Source organism: Cajanus cajan, chromosome 8 (assembly GCF_000230855.2).
Source record: "Cajanus cajan strain Asha chromosome 8, NIPB_CcT2T_4, whole genome shotgun sequence".
Taxonomy (NCBI): Eukaryota; Viridiplantae; Streptophyta; class Magnoliopsida; order Fabales; family Fabaceae; genus Cajanus; species Cajanus cajan.
Genome location: NC_138524.1, coordinates 12,992,182 through 13,011,836, shown reverse-complemented (window position 1 = coordinate 13,011,836; position 19,655 = coordinate 12,992,182). Strand labels below are relative to the sequence as shown.

The window sequence follows — 19,655 nt, the reverse complement described above, 5'->3', positions numbered from 1 at the left end:
TTTATATTCAAATTTTGTTAAGAAATTTATCAAATATTATTGTATAAAATTTACTTATCGGTATTTCTATTAGTAAAAATATTACACTAAATCTAGTTAATATTACATAATTGTCTTAATTAATCATTTTTAAATATATTATTAGTGATCTAAATGACTAAAATAAAATTTTTAAAAATTATAAGAATTAAAAACAATAATTTAAAGAACGTGCGGAGAGGAATTTGCGAACAGTTGTGTCTTTTCGCGGCCGAATTCATAGAATACGCAATTAATTAAAGAGACAATTATTGTACTATAAATTCCAACGTTTCTTTTCCTCCTACTTCAATTCTTCTTCTCTTCTCTTCTTTCTGTTTCTATCTCCAACCTTCAACTAAACTTTCCTTCTTTTCTATTGAGCTTCCAACCTTCTTACGCCCTCGCAGTCATAATTGCACTCTCCACACGCAAACTCTTCCCTTCTCTACTCATTCGTAAGTATTCCAACACCTTTCTTTCTCTTAAGTAAAAACACGGGTCATGCAGTTTCGTTTTTATTTTCCTTCACTCACCTTCTCTATGTGTGAAAAGCTTCTTATGTTCATCTGGGTGTTGAATTTTTTCATCAAAAACGTTTTTTTTTTGTTTTTTTTTTTTTTATGTTGTTTATTTTGCTTCTTGTGAGGAACTGCTTCGTCTTTAATGGGTGCGCTTTAATTTTACGCAAGGATTATCAATACTCTGTTTGGAGAATGGAGATCCTGGTTTAGTACGTTTCCAATTGATAAATTAAAAAATAAATTCTTTTGTCTCTCACTTTTATGTTCCACACACGCCACCATATTACATAGTTCCGTAATGGTTTAATTTTGTTTTCTCTCACAGCAGATCTGAAAGAAAAATATTGAGGGTGTTCTGGACTTCTATTGTTGTGAAGTGTGTTTATTTTCTGCGAAAATTGATTTAGAAAACAGTTGTTGAAACGAAGAAGTGAGAAGAGGATCAAACATACTGTTAATTTGTTGTTCTTGGTGATTGACGGTGGATTTCAGATTCCCCCCCCCCCCCCCCCTTTTTTTACTCTCTTTTGTACATGATGCATGACTTTCCTGAGATTGTGGATATGGATTTCTCTGTCTTTCCTACTTGTCTTCTGCTTTGAGAAACATTATGAAATCGACTTGCTTGTTTCAATTGAAGGAACCTCTTTTCTTTGCCTGATAACTATCTCTCATGTAGTAGTCTAATTTAATTAGTGTTATTGTTAGTAAATTGCATTGACTACATTTTCTCTAGCTAGCCTTTTTCTTGAAAATAGTTTGAGTTTAATTTTTATGTAAAAATTGTTCACCAATCAGAATTCACGTTAGATATGACTTAGGGTTGGGATAGTATGGATAAGGTGAGAATTTTTTATCTATCGAAATTACAACAATTACAAAAGTCAAATCATCTCAACCTCCCTCCATAATTAATGTGAGGTTTAAACCTTGATGTGGTAAATGTAATATATTTTTAATGATGAAATAATATGACTTTTAGGGTGCTAATTGTTAAGCTAAAAGAACTTACCATATGAAAATATGTAATTAAGGAAGATGTACTTTACACAATCTATTTGGTGCATAAACTATTTACTAGTAATACTTTAATTATGCAGTTTGATGAGCTTTGCCTGCAATCACTCTGATCTGTCAAATAAAGAAAAAAATTAGGTGGGCAACTAATGTATTTGATGTTTGTAACTGTAACTGTGATTTTTCATGCAATTATTGACAGGAAGTGATTCTAGACTTAAGTCTTTATTACCGAAAACCTTTTTTTTTCGTCTCCTCCAAAGGGAGGACCTGAGATTAAACGCAAAGTTATTAACAGATTTGGATAACATAATATGGTTTGTTGGAGAGAGGAAAATACAATTTTTATTTGATTTCTATCAAATAAGAGCTCATCATGATTGGTTGTACTACATGCTAATTATGTTTGTCAAAAATTGTGTATTTCTTTCTCCGACATCACCATGTTTTGTTATTTAATAACAGTATTAGACGATAAAATCCAATTCTGTTTTCGACTAATCTGAAGAAATAAAACAGAATACACAGACTTTGTATTCACAGTAGAGTCGCTGAGTATAAGGTATTCTCCATGCATCATTTTTTGCATCTAATACGAAAAGTGGTTAGAGTTGAATCGCTTGGTTTTTCCCAAATTTGAATTTGATTCTATTTCTGACACTAAAATACATTTATGTGAATTTAACTTTTTTCAATACAATTACTCAAGAAACATTAATTTTTGGTAGTTAAGGAGTGATTGCCAACTTGAACTTGTCTACCCTAGCCATAGTCGATCCCACCCCAACTAACTGAGCAATTCCTAGCCAACTGAAATAATTATCACTCTATATAGAAGGTAGTTTCCAAATTTCTGTGAATATTGTGTAAACCTTTTGATTTGATCCGAAGACTCTGGATTTTTTATATTACAAATAATGATATTTTTTATGGAAAATTATAACTAAAATGGCTGGCCAGGAGACCATAACTCCTAACCTATAGTTTATGAAAACACTGCTCTTCATTTGGTTGGTTGATATCTCACTTTATTAATTTTTGGTGTCTTTTTTATTTACATATTCCACATTCATTAATTGTGAGAAACAGTGAGTGTATGTTAGATGTGGAGAAGGCTTAAAGTTGATATAGTTTTCGTCCATGGTACATACAGACTTAAATTTCTCTGCCAAACCATCATTGTCAACCACAAGCCACAGGGTTGACATTTTTTATTAGAACCTTAGTTTTGAGTGCTTTTAAAATTTAACCCCCCTCATCTTAACAAAACATCAACCAAGGGAGTCTAGTTTAGTTAGTTCAGCAGGGTGCCTGAGTTGTTGTAAATCTCTCGGTTTTGAATTTGATTTTGATGGATAAAAAAAATGCTAAAGAAACTTCATTTATGAAAACTATGTACAAGTAATCTGTAATCCCTTATGAGACACTCATAATTCATACATGGTCTGCTTGTGCATTTCAGGTTCAGTACATGTAAAAGAACATATAGTAAAACCAAGAGGAAAAAATGGCCTTAGATCACATGGAGGAGATTGTGCCCCAAAAGGAAAATTTGAAATCTTCCAGCGATATCATTGCAGAGCCTGATAGAAATGCCTCTGGTGGCTTTGACTGCAACATCTGCCTGGAGTGTGTGCAAGATCCAGTGGTCACACTTTGTGGTCATCTATATTGTTGGCCCTGCATATACAAATGGCTTCATTTTCAAAGTACCTCTTTGGAAAATGAAGAGCAACAGAAGCCACTATGTCCTGTATGCAAATCAGAAGTTACTCAATCCTCCCTTGTTCCATTATATGGCCGTGGCCAAACCACAGTACCTTCTGAAGGGAAGCCACATCAAGTAGGGACTGTCATACCCCAAAGACCTCATGGTCCCAGATCATTTAACACTGAAAGGGTTTACCAACCTATTTCTCAAAGTTATCATCCCTATAATCCTTATCATTCTCCACAATTCAACTCAATTCCAAGCGGTTATACTTATACCTCACCAATGCTTAGCACAGGTGGTTCACTAGACAACACATTTGGAATCTTTGGTGAGATGATATATGCTAGAGTCTTTGGAAACCAGGTGGCAAACATACATACATATGCTAATTCATATAATCTTTCAGGGATCAGTAACCCAAGGATGAGAAGACATTTAATGCAAGTTGATAAATCACTCAACAGAATAAGTTTTTTCCTCCTTTGCTGCCTAGTTTTGTGTCTTCTATTGTTTTGATTTCTATTTCATTTTCATCTTTAGTTACAGTACATCCTTGTATAGAATACATTCACTCATTCATCCCGATGTATTCTATGTTAGAAAAGTTGCAAAATAACGCTATGTGTAATTACCAATTGCTCTCGGAGCTATATGAAAAGAGTGATGTTATTCTTATGATCATCACATCAATTGATTTATCCTACGTTGATTTCTCTTCTGACCTTTTCTTTCCTAGTTATAAAAAATGTAATTCATGAGAATAGATGAAGATGGTGGTATAACTTCTAATTTCATTTGGTATTCTTGCTATATAGTCTTTCAGTTTGTTACAAACCAATTTATACTTCTAAACTAAAGGACAAATAAGGGGACCCAGGATAGGAATGACTTTGCTTATTGATAGGGTCAGGCATAAGATGCACAAAGCCTGCTCTCAGAAGTCATGCCTTATCCATTGCATGGAAGGAATAAGTTGCTGTGGTTCATACAATAAGATGCTAACTTTAGGTTTTTCTAATCTTATTCCAAGTAATGACTTCCCTAAGTAGATGAGTAACTTTTTAATTCTTTTCATCTATAGTTATACTACTCCCAGAAAAAAATATAAGCAATTTTTTTAAAAAAAATTTAAATGGTGGCCCTAGATATAAATAAATTTTAACTAATTTTATCTTATTTAATACCATCATCTCTATAATACTCTTTATTTATTGAAAATATATTTTAATGACTCTTTTATTCTTGTTTGACATGGGAATTTACACACACACACATGTTTCTCCATTACTATGATATTGTCTATTTTGGATCTAGGTTCTTATACATTTATTTTTAATCATTACCTAAAAGATGTCATATTAAAGGAAACTGTGTATTATATAAATCTTTATTTTTTCTCATAATAAAATTTCTAATATAAAGTTACAATTAAAGGTAATATAGGACTTTTTTTAAAATGATATTAATAAAATTAAATAATGTTCACTAACTTTCATAATTAATAAGCAAGTTAGCTAATTTTGCTTATAATTGAGTCAGGGATTACTTACTTGTATAGAATACCGTCTCTCATTCATCGAGATGTATTATATGTTAGAAAGTTGCAAATTAATGCTGGGCTATGAGTATTTAGTAATTGCTCTCTAGCTGTATGAAAAGAATAATGTGATTCTTGTGTCTGTGGTTGGATATTTCTAAACTAATTCTTAAAGTCTCACATTTCTAAACTAGTAAAAGGCATGGCTCACCAACAGGAGATAGGCCAAATTGGCCTAGTGCAGCTTTTGAATGTTACTAAGTGACTGTTGGCAGTTTTGAAATGTCAAATAATGTTATCCAATTCGGTTTCATTTTTTTTAATATAATTATGATATTAATATGTTGATAACTAATTTACTTTCAAGAATTGATGTAAAAAAAAATTCCCTTGGAGAACATGACCAATCACTTTTAACGGAATATGTATTTTCAATATTCTTTTATTTATAAGGCTTGATCTCAAGTCTTTACTTAAAAAAAAATTGAATTTTATTATAGTTGCTTAAAAATAATTCTAATTTTTCAAAGACTTAAATATATATAATTAGTAGTATCAAATTTGAATCCAATATGTATAATTGTGTTAAATATTCGAAGAGAGAATTTTTTTTACCATAATAATCTTACTCATTTTAAATAAGATTGTTTTTAATATAGAATATTTGTGATCTATAAAAATAAAATTAAACATATTTATTATTTGTATAATTTAGCATTTGTTTTTCTCTAATTTTATTCCTTACAAATTTCAACTTGAACATTTTTTTTTTGTCCATACTGCTGGTGTTGACATAATAAAGATAATGTGGCTAATGAATTTGATGACATTATCATGTCACATCATCAATAATTTACGAGGATAAAAAAAACAAAATAATTATTAAAGACGAAAACAAAAAGTGAAATGCAAAAATAAAAGTATTTAAATTTGAAATTAACCTTAAAATAAATAAAGACTTAAATTATAAAATACTATTTCACTTTATCTTTGTTCCCTCTTTGTCATCAAAGTCTTCTCCTCATATGCTTTCCTCTCCTTTTGGCTCCACAAAGCTCCACCCTTTCTTCCCAAGCATGTTGATTAAGAAATACTCCAATCTTATCTTTCTTCACATGCCAGTAATTGAAGGTTATCCACTAGACTTTAATCTATACATGAAATACTCCAAGTTCTAAAGCTTAAAATCTATCCCTTGGTGTTAGTTATAGGCTAGCAAGGGTAAGATAGAGGGGTCAACAATCAACATCCCCTACCCCATTTCTTCAATAGAGGAAAAAATTGATCTCAAACTCGATCAAAGCAAGATTTCCTCATTAACTTCAAGTTGGGCAGAATTTGATTGCCAAGCCTAGATGACAATTGTGTTGGTCATTTTTCACTCTATAAAAATTTACATAAACTTGATAATGTCGAGTTTTTCAGGATATTAAGTATACAAAATCTAATAGGAAGGATATTTTAATATTAAAGCCAGAATATTAAGTGTACATAAAATGGGAGGATATTTTAATATTAAAGCTTTAATTTTAATTTAATATTGTTTTAATACTCAAATGAAAATTTTCACCCATGAAAATGGTACTTTAATTTTCATAAATTATTTTATTTATTTTTAGTCCCAATAAATTATCAATGATGTGACATCTTTATTGACATAATACGATAAGATCATCAAATTTAATAATCGTGTCAATTTTATTATTTTTTTTAAAAAAAAGATGGTGATAAGAAAAAAAATATAAATTAAAGTTTTTGGAAGACTAAAACAATTCTTTATATTGTTGGATTTGAAGTTATTATTTTTATCTTAATGTATAGTCTAAACGAATATGTTAAATATAGAGACTTGTTCACCATCTACATAAGTCTTTGAATATAGTATAAAATTGTATGAGACTATTCTTCATAATTACTCGTTTTATAAATAAAATAAATTTTTCGATCTATAAATTAAAATTAATTTATGTATAAATTAAAATTTAGAAAAGTTAATATAAAATTATTTTTACAAATTAGTTTATGTATATGCTAATTTTAGTTTATAAAAATTTTTATTTTTATTTTTCTTTCTATTTTTCTCTCAAATAAATGCTTAAGAAAAATTTCTCTAACATGTCCACGTTTGTTTCAAACTACTTCCACTTATGACCAATAGAGTCAGTGAATTTGGATTAGTCTGTGCTTACTTTTCTGTTGGGATTCATCCCAAGTCCCACATCTGTAAAATGAAGGAACATTGGCTAGTTTATAAGGGTGTCCACCATTCCATATAGTATGAGGCCTTTTGGGAAGGAGCCCAAAAACAAAACCGTGCGGGCCTAACCCAAAGCGGACAATATCATACTATGGTGGAGCAACAGGTGGACTATCGGGCCCTACAATTGTATCAGAAGCAACGTCTCTATACCTTGCAGATGTCTGAGAATATGTCTGTGAGAGATCATCTTGATAATTTTAACTGAATTATCTTAGACCTACAGAGATGATGACGATCTAGCTATTATTTTGTTATGCTCTCTGCCAAAATCATATGAGAATTTTATTGATACTATGTTGTATGGAAGGGATAATATTACTCTCAACAATGTGAAGGACAGCTTACAATCTAAAGAATTGAAGAGAAGAGTAGTCTCTAGTTCTAATGTGGATGATGTAGGTCTGACAGTTAACAGAGGCAGAAGCATGGAGAGAGGAAATAGTAGCAAGGGTCATACACGCAGTAATTCACTTTCAAAGTCAAAGAAAGTGAGATGTTACAAATGCAAAGAGATGGGGCACATAAGGAAGAATTGTCCACAACTGAAGAAAGATAGAAATAGTAACGCCAGTGCAGCTGTTGTTCGTTCTAGTGCAACTGTCTCTGGTGAGAGTTCAGATGAAGGAGATGGCGGAGATGTTTTGACTGTTAGTACTACTAGTTTTGCTGATACATGGGTCATGGATACTGGAGCTTCTTATCACATGACTTTTAACAGGAAGTTGTTCAATTCATTTAAAGAATGGAATGGTAGTGTAAAGTTAGGTGATGATGAAGAGCTTGGAATAAAAGGTAGTGGCACTGTACAGATAAAAATGTATGATGGCATGGTCAGAATGTTTGATGCTTGGTATGTTCCTGGCTTACGGAAGAACCTGATTTCTATTGGTACCTTAGATAAACAAGGGTACAGTTTTTCAGGAAATGACGGACAAATTACAGTTTCTAAAGGTGCTCTGGTTGTTATGAAAGGAAAGTTACAACATGGAATTTATGTTATGCTTGACAATTCCTTTTAGGGAACGGTGTCTATATCTCATTCCTTAGAGCAACATCTTGATAACACAAAATTATGGCATTGTAGGTTGGGACATATGAGTGAGCGTGGACTTGCAGTGTTGAGTAAACAAGGACTGTTGGGTGGAGCGGTGATAGGGAAATTAAAGTTCTGCGAATCTTGTGTTATGGGTAAACAACGTAGGCTGAAATTCAGTCACGGTAAGCACACTTCAACCGAAATATTGCAATATGTTCATTCTGATTTATGGGGTCCTTCCCCAGTGCAGTCCCATGGAAGGAGTAGGTATTTTGTGACGTTTATTGATGACTACTCTAGAAAGGTCTGGGTGTATTTTTTGAAGTCCAAGGATGAAGTGTTTGGGCGTTTCAAGGAGTGGAAGACTATGGTTGAGAAACGAACCGGGAAATTAGTCAAGACTCTAAGAACAAATAATGGACTGGAGTTCTGCAATGCATTATTTGATGATTACTGTAAAGAAGCAGGTATAGTTAGGCACCTCACAGTGAGACATACACCACAACAGAATGGTGTTGCTGAACGAATGAATCAAACACTACTTCAGCGTGCTCGGTGCATGCGTTTAAATGCTGGTCTTTCAAAAGAATTCTGGGCTGAAGCAGTTAATACTGCGGCCTATTTGGTGAACAGGTCTTCATCTACTGCAATTGACTTAAAGACTCCTCAGGAGGTATGGTCTGGTAAACCTTCTGATTATTCTGGCTTACGTATATTTGGTTGTCCTGCTTATGCTCATGTTAATGATGGTAAATTAGAGCCTAGGGCAATGAAATGTATATTTCTTGGGTATCCTGCGGGTGTCAAAGGATATAGATTATGGTGTACTAAAAATAACAGAACAAAAAAATTTGTTATTAGCAGAGATGTTACTTTTAATGAGTCTGCTATGTTTGGCCAGAAAGAGGAAGTTGAAAATCTTGCAGGAAATAAAAGTACAAAAAAGGGAGTTCATCAGAAGGTGGAGTTTGAGGTTGAAGATTCAAATAAAGAAAATTTGAATCCTGTGGAACAATCCAGTAATGTTCAAGAAGAGCCTCAAAGCATAGCAACAAGGAGAACAAGGAGGGAAATCAGAAAACCTACGAGGTATGCAGATGTTACTAATGTTGATACTAACTCTGTTGCATATGCCTTGCTAGTAGGTGAAAATCTTGAATCTGATGAGCCTAAATCCTATAAGGAGGCGATTCAAAGTAAAGAAGCATCGAAATGGCTAATTGCCATGGATGAGGAGATGCAGTCACTTAAGAAAAATCAAACCTGGGAGTTAGTACCATTACCTAGAGGTGTGAAGCTAGTGGGATGCAAATGGGTGTTAAAAAGGAAAGAAGGGATTCCTGGTGTTGAACCATCCAGATTCAAGGCAAGACTTGTGGCAAAAGGTTTTTCACAGAAAGAAGGAATTGACTACCATGAAGTGTTCTCGCCTGTGGTAAAACATAAGACTATTCGAGTTCTGTTGGCTATGGTGAGTGCTTTGGATATGGAGTTAGAGCAGCTTGACGTGAAAACTGCATTCTTGCATGGAAATTTAGAAGAGCAGATTTACATGTCACAACCAGATGGATTCCTTGAGGCCGGAAAAAAGAACCATGTGTGTTTGCTGAAAAAATCCTTGTATGGTTTAAAATAGAGCCCGAGGCAGTGGTACAAGAGGTTTGATGCTTTTATGATTTCCTATAATTTTATCTGAAATGAGTTTGATAACTGTGTTTATAGTAGGAAGCTATCAGATGGTTCCTATATATATTTGTTGTTGTATGTGGATGACATGCTAATTGCAGCTAAGAGCAAGACTGATATTGATGCTCTTAAAGCTATGTTGAGCAATGAGTTTGAGATGAAGGATTTGGGTGCTGCCAAGAAGATTTTAGGAATGGAGATTTGGAGAGACAGGAATGCAGGTCTACTTTATGTATCTCAGAAGAAATACATTGAAAAGTTGTTGCAGTCTTTTCAAATGGAGAATTCTAAGCCTGTTAGGACTCCTTTGGCAACACATTTTAAACTTGATGCTAGCACTCTTCCTAGTACTGATGAAGAAAAGGAGTATATGAATACGGTTCCTTATTCTAGTGCTGTTGGGAGCTTAATGAATGCCATGGTTTGTACAAGACCAGATTTGGCTCATGTTGTGAGTGTGGTTAGTAGATTTATGAGTAATCCTGGAAAGGCTCACAGGGAGACTGTGAAGTGGATTATGCGATATTTGAAAGGTACTAGTAATATCTGCTTAGTTTATGGTTCTAATGATATTGGGTGTGGTCTTATTGGCTATGCAGATTCTGACTATGGTGGAGATCTCGTGAGGAGAAGATCTTTGACATGTTATATCTTCACTCTTTATGGTTGTGCTGTAAGTTGGAAAGCAACACTTCAACCTACTGTTGCTTTGTCTACCACTGAAGCGGAATACATGTCCTTGACAGAAGGGGTTAAAGAAGGTATATGGTTGCAAGGTCTTATTGATAGTCTGGGTTTGAATGTGCAGAGACGTATACTTTATTGTGATAGTCAAAGTGCTTTGTGTTTGGCAAAAAATCCAGTCTATCATGAAAGATCAAAGCATATTGATGTCAGATTGAATTTCATATGAGATGTAATTGAAGACAAATTGTTCTCCATAGAGAAGATAGCTACGGTAGACAATCCAGCAGATATGTTGACTAAACCTTTGTCTTTTGAAAAGATTAAGCATAGCTTGGACTTGGTGAATGTTCGCATCGCTTGAGACCATTCGGGGAGAATAAGCAGGAGAGTTGTTTTTGGTTACTGGTGACTTGGGAAAATTCAAGTCAAGGTGGAGAATTGTTGAGATGCCTTGAATTTATAATTTTGTCCGTTACTATTTCACTATTATTTGGGTTGTAATGAGGCTGTTATATTTTATCCTTGTTATAAGGCTAAAAGGCATCTGTATCAGATATCTCTATTCATTCAGAAATAAGAAACTCTTGAACTGTCCGTGGACGTAGGTCACACTGACTGAACCATGTAATTTGTGTGTTGTCTTCTTTCTCTTCTCTTTCTTTTACATATTGTCATAACAAGTGGTATCAGAGCCAACGGTTCGGCTGGGTTTGATGCGGGAAGACCCTCAGTGTTGTGCCTCGCGATGGAGATCCGAACTTGGTGCCTTGTGTCGAAAGTCTTCCTGATATTGTGGTGTTCAGGCGGCGTGTCCCGTAGAGTTAACGGCGGTACAAGATGGTGACGGATTATCGCTTGAGGGGAGGAGGTCACGAGACATGTGGTCCTTGGTCTGAGGGGAGGTTTGTTGGGATTCATCTCAAGTCCCACATCTGTAAAATGAAGGAACATTGGCTAGTTTATAAGGGTGTCCACCATTCCATATAGTATGAGGCCTTTTGGGAAGGAGCCCAAAAACAAAACCGTGCGAGCCTAGCCCAAAGCGGACAATATCATACTATGGTGGAGCAACAGGTGGACTATCGGGCCCTACATTTTCAATTCATCATAACTGTATTCATCATAGCCCTTCAAATAATATTTTGTTTCATAAGAAAATTAAAAATAAATATATGCTGTTAGTGAGAGTTATTGGATCTAAACTGCATAAGGTGCAGTTCATTTTGAACTGCAGATGCTCCATATCCAGTGAATTCATGATTGGTTAAGTTTATGGTTCGTGATCTTAGTTGTATCAATAATTTTTACATAAACTTTATATAACATTTACCACAAATTTTTTTTTTCTTTATCCCTCCTCGTCGTGTTACGCATTTACTTGTCTTATCCTGTATTTTTTGCTCTTCTCTTTCTATCTCCTTCCTAGTCGGAAAAATTGTTTAAAAAAAAAAAAGAAAAAAGAATGTGAGAGTAGATGTATCCATATTTGAAAAAATGGCTGTATAATTTCACTTGGTTTTCTACTTTTAGCTTGTTACAAACCAAGTGTTTTTAAAATTATCAGAGCCAACTTAATAATAAGATATTAGAAAAATATGTACGAGATTATAAATTTAATCATATTGTCGTGACTATAATTCTTATGAATAACAAAATTAGGAATAAGAAGAAAAAAAACAAGTGCCTACACATGATTAAAGGAGGCACAAATAACTAATAAGACGATTGAGGACAGGAAATTAGGAATGATTTGCTGCTTATTGATTAGGGAAGACATACTATGGATATAGGCTGCTATTGAAAGTAATGCCTTACTTATCGCAAGGGATGAAAACAACTGGCAGTGGTCCATACACTAAAATGCCGCCAACTATCAAGTTTTTATGGTCATTTTGGAAGCTGCAACTTCCCTAACTTGATGCCTCACTTTCTATTTTGAGTGATGTGTGATTGTGTGTTCATATATACGAGCGGGAATCTTTTTACTCTATGAGTAAATTTACCTAAACTTATTTCGTTCAATAATTCATGTTCCACATCAAATTTCAACGATCTAACCGTTGAATTTAAAGTTTTTAATGCATAGATTAAATCTTCAAATTTAAAAAAAAATTAAAAATCATTTGATACTTCATTTCATTATATCAAATTGACGGATAATCATAAAATCATTTTATACATTGTTTTGAATTAATGAAATAAAATATCAAATGATTTTTAAATTTTTAAAAAAATTGCAGATTTGATCTATGCATTAAAATTTTTAGATTCAACGGTTAGATCATTAAAACTTAATGCGGAATATGAGTTATTGAACGAAGTAAGTATAAATAGACTTACTTTTGGAGTAAAAGGATTCATCCTCTCTCTCTATATATATATATGTATACTCTAATATTTTAACATGCATAATATATGAGATAAATATTTTTAATATAATTTTAATATATAATAAATAAATAATTTAAAATATATTTTATCCTATAGTTAATGTTAAAATTTATGATAAATTATTTTTTAAATATAAATTACGCTTAGATTTATTACAATAATTTATATTATTAATAATTAAAAAAAACTTAAATCACTTTTAGATTTAGACTAAATTATATTTTTTTTATCTTTATTATTATTATTATTATCAATTTATACTATTAATTTAAAATAAAAATATTTAGTCTATTTAATTTTTGTGAGACCCTCTCTTTTCTTTCCCCAATTTTTCCCTTACCCTCTCTTACTCTCATTCACACACTACCAAGCTTTCACATTCAGCATTCTCCTTCACCCCCTTCCTCACATTTCTGACTCATTCTAGTTGCTGATTCAAGGTGTTGGTCAAGAATAGGATTGGATTTCTAGTCGAGCCGTGCGGAGCTTCCTCTTCTCCTTCTCCCTTTCTTCCCCGTTGAGCATTTTCTTCTACTTCCCGGAGCTAGGATCTCTTGATTTGAGGTAAGGGAAGCTAGACTTATGGCTGTTTGGTTTGTGAAAGAATGCATAATCACATGGCATAACCGATTTTCGTGAAATTGATGAGCTGTGGTGAGGAACACTCACCTCTGGGGTTTTCGAGGTAGGGTGAAAATTTGGGGGATCTTCATAATCTGTGAATGCATGCTGAAAAGGAGATGCTTTTCATGATGTATGATGAAAATGCGACACTTTGAACCGTTTGCATGTGGATTTTCTGTTAAGTTTTGCAGGTTTTTTGGAGATTTTTCGAACTTGGGGAAGTTACTGATGAGTTCGCGCTGGGCGCGCGACCATCAGGAGACTCTGTTTAGGCAAGCCGCCGGGCGCAAGGCTGTGTGTGTTGGGCGAGCTTGCAAATGAGAGTCTCTGGTTGGCCCGCGCCGGGCGTGACTCGAGCTGCGCTGGGCGCGATATCAAGAGTAACATGTTTTGGGATACTTGGTGCAGCGCTAGGCGCACTTTTGGACTCGCTGGGCGTGGAGGCTCCTTGGGAGCCTCTGCCAAGAGAACGCCGGGCGCAATGCGAATTGCGCTGGGCGCGAGACCTTGGTAGGTCTCTGCCTTCCCCACGCTGGGCGCGGGTTAGGCCCCGCTGAGCGCACGAGACTCCTTGAGTCTCTGCCAAGCAGGTGCTGGGCGCAATTTGGAATTGCGCCAGGCGCGGGAGAGCCTTGGTGCTCTCGGGTTGAGTCTCGCTGGGCGCGAGTACTCCTGCGCTGGGCGCGCTGGTCCTGGTGCTCTCGGGTTGAGCCGCGCTGGGCGCGACCTCGAGTGCGCCGGGCGCGCAAGGAGATGATGGCCTATATGATGTTGGCTGTTGAGTTGTGCCGAGATTGTTAATCAATGATGTTATATGCTGAACCAAGTTGAATTTGATGAATATGCTGTAATGACTAGGGGATAAAGCTGAGATAAATATGTTAGCTGTATTAGAGGTGTATTGTTGAGCTGGAATCAATGGATTAATAAGAGAAATTTTATGGTATAGCGGAATTATAGACTGTTGGGCTGAATTGTAGAAAATAATAATTTTGTTGAATTGTTGTGTTGTGTTATGCTGTGTTGTGTTGTGCTGTGCTGTGCTGTGCTGGGCTATGCTGAGGTGTGTGATATTATAGCCGCTAAGTCGGTGCTGTTGTTATCCACACATGTGGTGCTAATTCTAACCGCTAAGGCGGTGCTGTTGTTGCCGCTTTGCGGTGCCGTTATAGCCACTCGAGTGGTGCTGTTGTTGTTGCTAAGCAGTGCTGATATTGCCGCATTGCGGTGCTGATATTGTTGAGTGGTATAAGCTGTACAAGTGTGCCGATAACTGTATCTGTTGTTTATTTATATTGATATATATATATATATATATATATATATATATATATATATATATATATATATATATATTTGTATGTTGAATTTTAATTGCACTAGCTTACCCTTCTGTTGTCTCCATGATGTTGGACTGCAATGATCATACTATGTATGGGAGCAGAGCAGGGATAGGTGGGCGTCTGATCACGAGTCTTCGGCAGACCAGTAGAGCTGATCGCTTTTATGATTTTTTTTTTGAGGTGTAGCTACTTGGGATAGTAGCATTTGATTGTAATTTCTTTTGTACGCTCTAACTCTAGTTGGATTGGAACTCTGTATATATTTATATTCTAGACCCTATAATTATATACTCGTTCTATTCTGTCTAGTGTTTCTGGTGTGCGGTGATTGGAAGTGTAGTGGCCAGCCGGGTCGTTACACATTTTAAAAAATATATAATTTTGATTTTATATTTAATTTAATATTCATTTATATCAAAACTTATGATTTATTGATAGTTAAGTGACGTAATATTCATAAAAAAAAAGTGACGTAATATTAATTATATTTTTAGAAATAAGAAGTTAAAAACCTAAAAAAAATATTAATTTATATTTATTTTAAATGATTATTAATATTAATATTATTATTAAATCTCATTTGTATTTTATTTGTTAATTTTTCAATTCTAGATATCATGTTACTAAATGTTAGATTAGATAAAATTTAATAATTAATAAATGTCAATCAATAATAAAATTAAAATTTATATTTTTAAGATTAAGAAATTAAATGTAACCATTTAAATTAGTAGAATAAAAATTACGAATTGATAAAAAAAATTAAAAATAAAATTTAATCTAAATTTTATAATAAATAATATTATTTTAATTATTTATAACTGTTTTAAAAATATCAAAATTTGATATAACACTAGAAATAAGTAAAATAAATCCTATTCAACTTGGATAAGATTGACTTCAATAAAAAAATATTTATGATCGTTATAAAAAAAAATTGAAAGATACACCAATGCATGAGGTTGCTTCTATATTTTAGTTGTAAATCCGTAAATGATAGGAAAATGTTGAGCATAACTTATAACATCATTTTTTTTATAATTAATTTATCACATCATTGAAGAAGGATTTTTTTTTTCTTCACATAATTATTATTCAATTTCAGGACCGTGAAAGTGATAGTGGGGCCATGGCAGCCGGTGGTCACAGAAGACGGCTTTAATGAAAATGAAATAATGAAAGTGACTTAAGGTCCCAATTTCATCAAGTTCTTTGAAGCCTCCTAGGTTAGAGAGTACAGAACTGCTTTATGAAATTTCAAGAGTGTGGTTCAGCGGTAGAGATTGATTCACGTGTAAATAAGGTCAGAGTTTCGAATCTTATCTTAGCCGCGTTAAATTTTGGGATCAGCTATCCCATCCTTTGAGGTTCTTCCTAGCGAGGAGATTAGTCACTATTATGGGCGGTGGATTAGAGATGTCAAAATGGGCTTGGCCCGGTGAGCCAACCCGGCTCACCACGGGTTCGAGCCGGGTTGGGTTAAAAAAAATTTGAAAATTTCAATGCGGGTCAAATTTGAACCCGGCTCACCCGGGTTGAACCCGTGGTGAGCCGGGTTAATTTTTTTTTTTTGAAAAAATACAATAATTATTGGGTCATGGTGCACTCCAACATGAGACAATAATAATTTAATGTTGGATTGTGATTTGTAATTTTTATGATTTTGGATTGTATTTGAAGTTTAAGATAATTTTGGATTATATTTGAAGTTTAAGATGATTTTGGATTATATTTATCTATTTGAGATTATTTAGATTTGATTTGACTGTATTTAAAATTATCATTTAATGTTTAGGATGAATGATTCATTTATGGATGTCTTAATTAAGAATCTCAGATTTTTAAAATAAGTTTGAATTTTTGGGCTTTAGTTGTATATTAAGAAAAAAAAATGAAAAAAATTATTTTTTTTAAAGGTGAGCCAACTCGTTTAACCCACCAACCCGTGGTGGGCCGGGCCGGGTTTGATTTTTTTGAGCTCAATGATAAATGAGCCGGGTTGGGTTGGCCCACCAAATGGCCAACCCGTGGTGGGCCGGGCCGGGCCGGGCCGGGTAGCCCGTTTTGACAACTCTACGGTGGATACTTCAAGAATGAAAAAAAAAAAAAAACTGCTTTATGCCTTCCTTCTACCTAATTCCATATCAGAATTCTTTGTTTGAAGTTATATTGTTCCTAATTAATTATGTATAATGTAAAATCATTATTTCGAAACTAAATTAATACATATAGATATCCAAACATTTAACAACATAAATTTAACCCTACAAATTAGTATGTTTAACTCAGTAACTTGAGTAAGATGTGTTAATTTTATAAGCTCTCTTAATCCTTGCATTCGATTTCCATGAATTAAAAAAAGTTAATATGTACCAAGTTTAGAACAAAATATCGCAATAGGCTTAGCCCATCTACAAAATAAGACAATGCTACGGCCCATGATCTTCCCAACCCCCACTTTTTCTCTTTTAATTTATTTTATGATGTATTTGAATGATAGATTTTAGAGATTTAAGAAATTTAAAAATTTGAAAATTTAAATTATTTTGATTTCAATTTTTATCATTTTTTTTATAAATATTTTATTTGAACAAGTCAATTTAAAATTTTTAATTTTTAAATTATTAATTTTGATATGGTAACTTGATTTTCATCATAATAAAATTGATTATATATATATATATATATAAAGAGAGAGAGAGAAATATTTTAATATTAAATTTTATAAAATAAATATTAGCTAATTTTAAAATATTTAATAATTTAAAAAATAAATATTAGATGATATTTAATTATTTAAAAAATATTTTGAATATTCAATAATTAAAAAATTATTAATATTTTTTATATGGGTGAGATAAGAAAGAAAAAAATATGTAAAATTTTAAATTCTTATTTTTTTAAAAGAATTTGAAATTCTACTATTTTAAGGGTTATCACAAATGCTTAGATTTCAAATATTTTGAAAATTCTCAATCCAAATAAGGCAATTCATCCAAGACATTGAAAATTTTCAAAAAATTGAATTAATACATTTAAATTTCCCATCCAAACATACTATTAATGAAATTTCTATTCTACTCTTTCTCAATTAACACCTCCTTCTCTCTCCCTTTGTTCGTCATGCATCCCTTCACCCTCACCTCATCTTCAAACATCTTATTTTACTCTTTTACAAGTGTTGTTCTTTATTGTTCTTTATTATATTCTTTGTTTTCACACCCTATTATTTCTATTTTGGCAACATTTTTTTGTGAACATCCACCATTAGTAGTTATTAATTTAAACACATGTCTTATTGCTCAAGAAAATTGATATATAACTCATAACGCATACATTGGCTGACAGGAACATATTAACATGTGACTAAAAGATTAAGATCGATCATTTAAACATGACTAAAATTTTATGGCAAAATTATATCGAGATAGAAATTTCTATCTAAAATGATCACAAAAGTTGCTAAGTTGCAACAATATTTACAAAATTAAAACAGAGATATACACATGTCCTCATAACACTTCAAAAGAGAAAAATAAATCATGATATGTGTAAGAAATTCTATTAAAAAAATCTTCATGCTTGATTAGTCTTTAGATGATTATCTCCTTTCATCAAATTTAAGGCATTTGTTTCTAGGATTTCACCATGCACATAACCTAATAATTTATCATGGGTAGTAGAAGAGAAATAATGCCAACTCTAAACCTCCTTTGTTTTTCACATACAACCAAAGTAAATGGTCAAGGCTTCCATCCTTGTTGACCCTCCAAGATTGCTTTCTTCATTGTTCCAACTACTTTATACATGTCATTACACTTGAAACCTCTTAAAGTGTTTGGCATGCTACTGAACTATTTCTCTACTTGACCTAGGCCCTAAACTATTCCTATCAAATCAAGTCATGTAGCAATGTCTCCAGAAAATAAGTAAAGATTCATTTTGTTGCTCATCTATTCCGATACCTGACACAAGCTGCAACATCCTATTTTTTTTAAAAAAAACTGGAATAATTAGAATACTATAAGAGAAATTTTTTATTAATAAAAATAAAATAGGAAGGGGTAAATCGAAAAATTTTGAGCTAGATTCAATAAAAGAAAATAAAGAGAAGGATAGGTCATTACACACCTTCTGAAAAACCTACAACACTCACAAAAGGTAACGTAGAGGAGACCACTAATTAGGCACGAATTAGTAGCAAAAGCTATTGGAGGAGCGTTATTTTACCAGAATCGTCTCTCTAGGTAAAGGGGAGTGAGATTATTAATTCCTTTGGACATATATGAGGGATAAAAGTATAATGACAATCCCTAAGCCTCTTAAGTTGATGAATTTAATATGTGTAAAGGCATATGAATAAATTGATGATTTACTCCCATTCTACTCTATGAATTCATGTGTTAATTCATGTTGTATTGAAATTGGTGTTGAAATGAAGTGGTGATGGATAAATTGGAGCTTTTGATTTGGTTGAATGTTTTGCATGATTTGATGATGATGAATGGATATATAAGTGACAAACAAGTATTTGACTAATTGAATTGAGAATTAAAGTAAAAAGATGTGTATAGATATATTAGGGGTTAGGGCTATATGTGTGATTTGAGAGTTTTGGTGTAGTTTGTTTAATTTTAAAAATTTTAATATGAACATATCTCAATATTTAGGTGATTTTTCTTTGTGTGATTAATCAAATAGATTTCTTTTTGCTGGATTAGAAACTAGACATTTTAGGGCTATAGTTTAGACTCAAGAATCATATAAAAATATTAAGACACAATTAAGTTATGTGATGAGTCTCATGTTCTATGCGCA

General features: G+C 33.0%; 1 protein-coding gene across 2 annotated transcripts; it reads left to right on the top strand.

The window, feature by feature from the left end:
• Positions 1-317: 317 nt before the first annotated feature.
• On the top strand, positions 318-3,971 carry LOC109790702 (E3 ubiquitin-protein ligase RMA1H1). 2 transcript variants are annotated; one of them, XM_020349899.3, is made up of 2 exons: positions 318-476; positions 3,022-3,971. In XM_020349899.3, exon 2 carries the CDS (start codon positions 3,067-3,069, stop codon positions 3,787-3,789), a length of 723 nt encoding a protein of 240 aa, XP_020205488.1. In that variant the 5' UTR covers positions 318-476; positions 3,022-3,066; the 3' UTR covers positions 3,790-3,971. The 2 variants fall into 2 exon arrangements, with proteins under 2 accessions (XP_020205488.1, XP_029125545.1); XM_029269712.2 differs by lacking the exon at positions 318-476 and adding an exon at positions 491-751.
• The last annotated feature ends 15,684 nt before the right edge of the window (positions 3,972-19,655 follow it).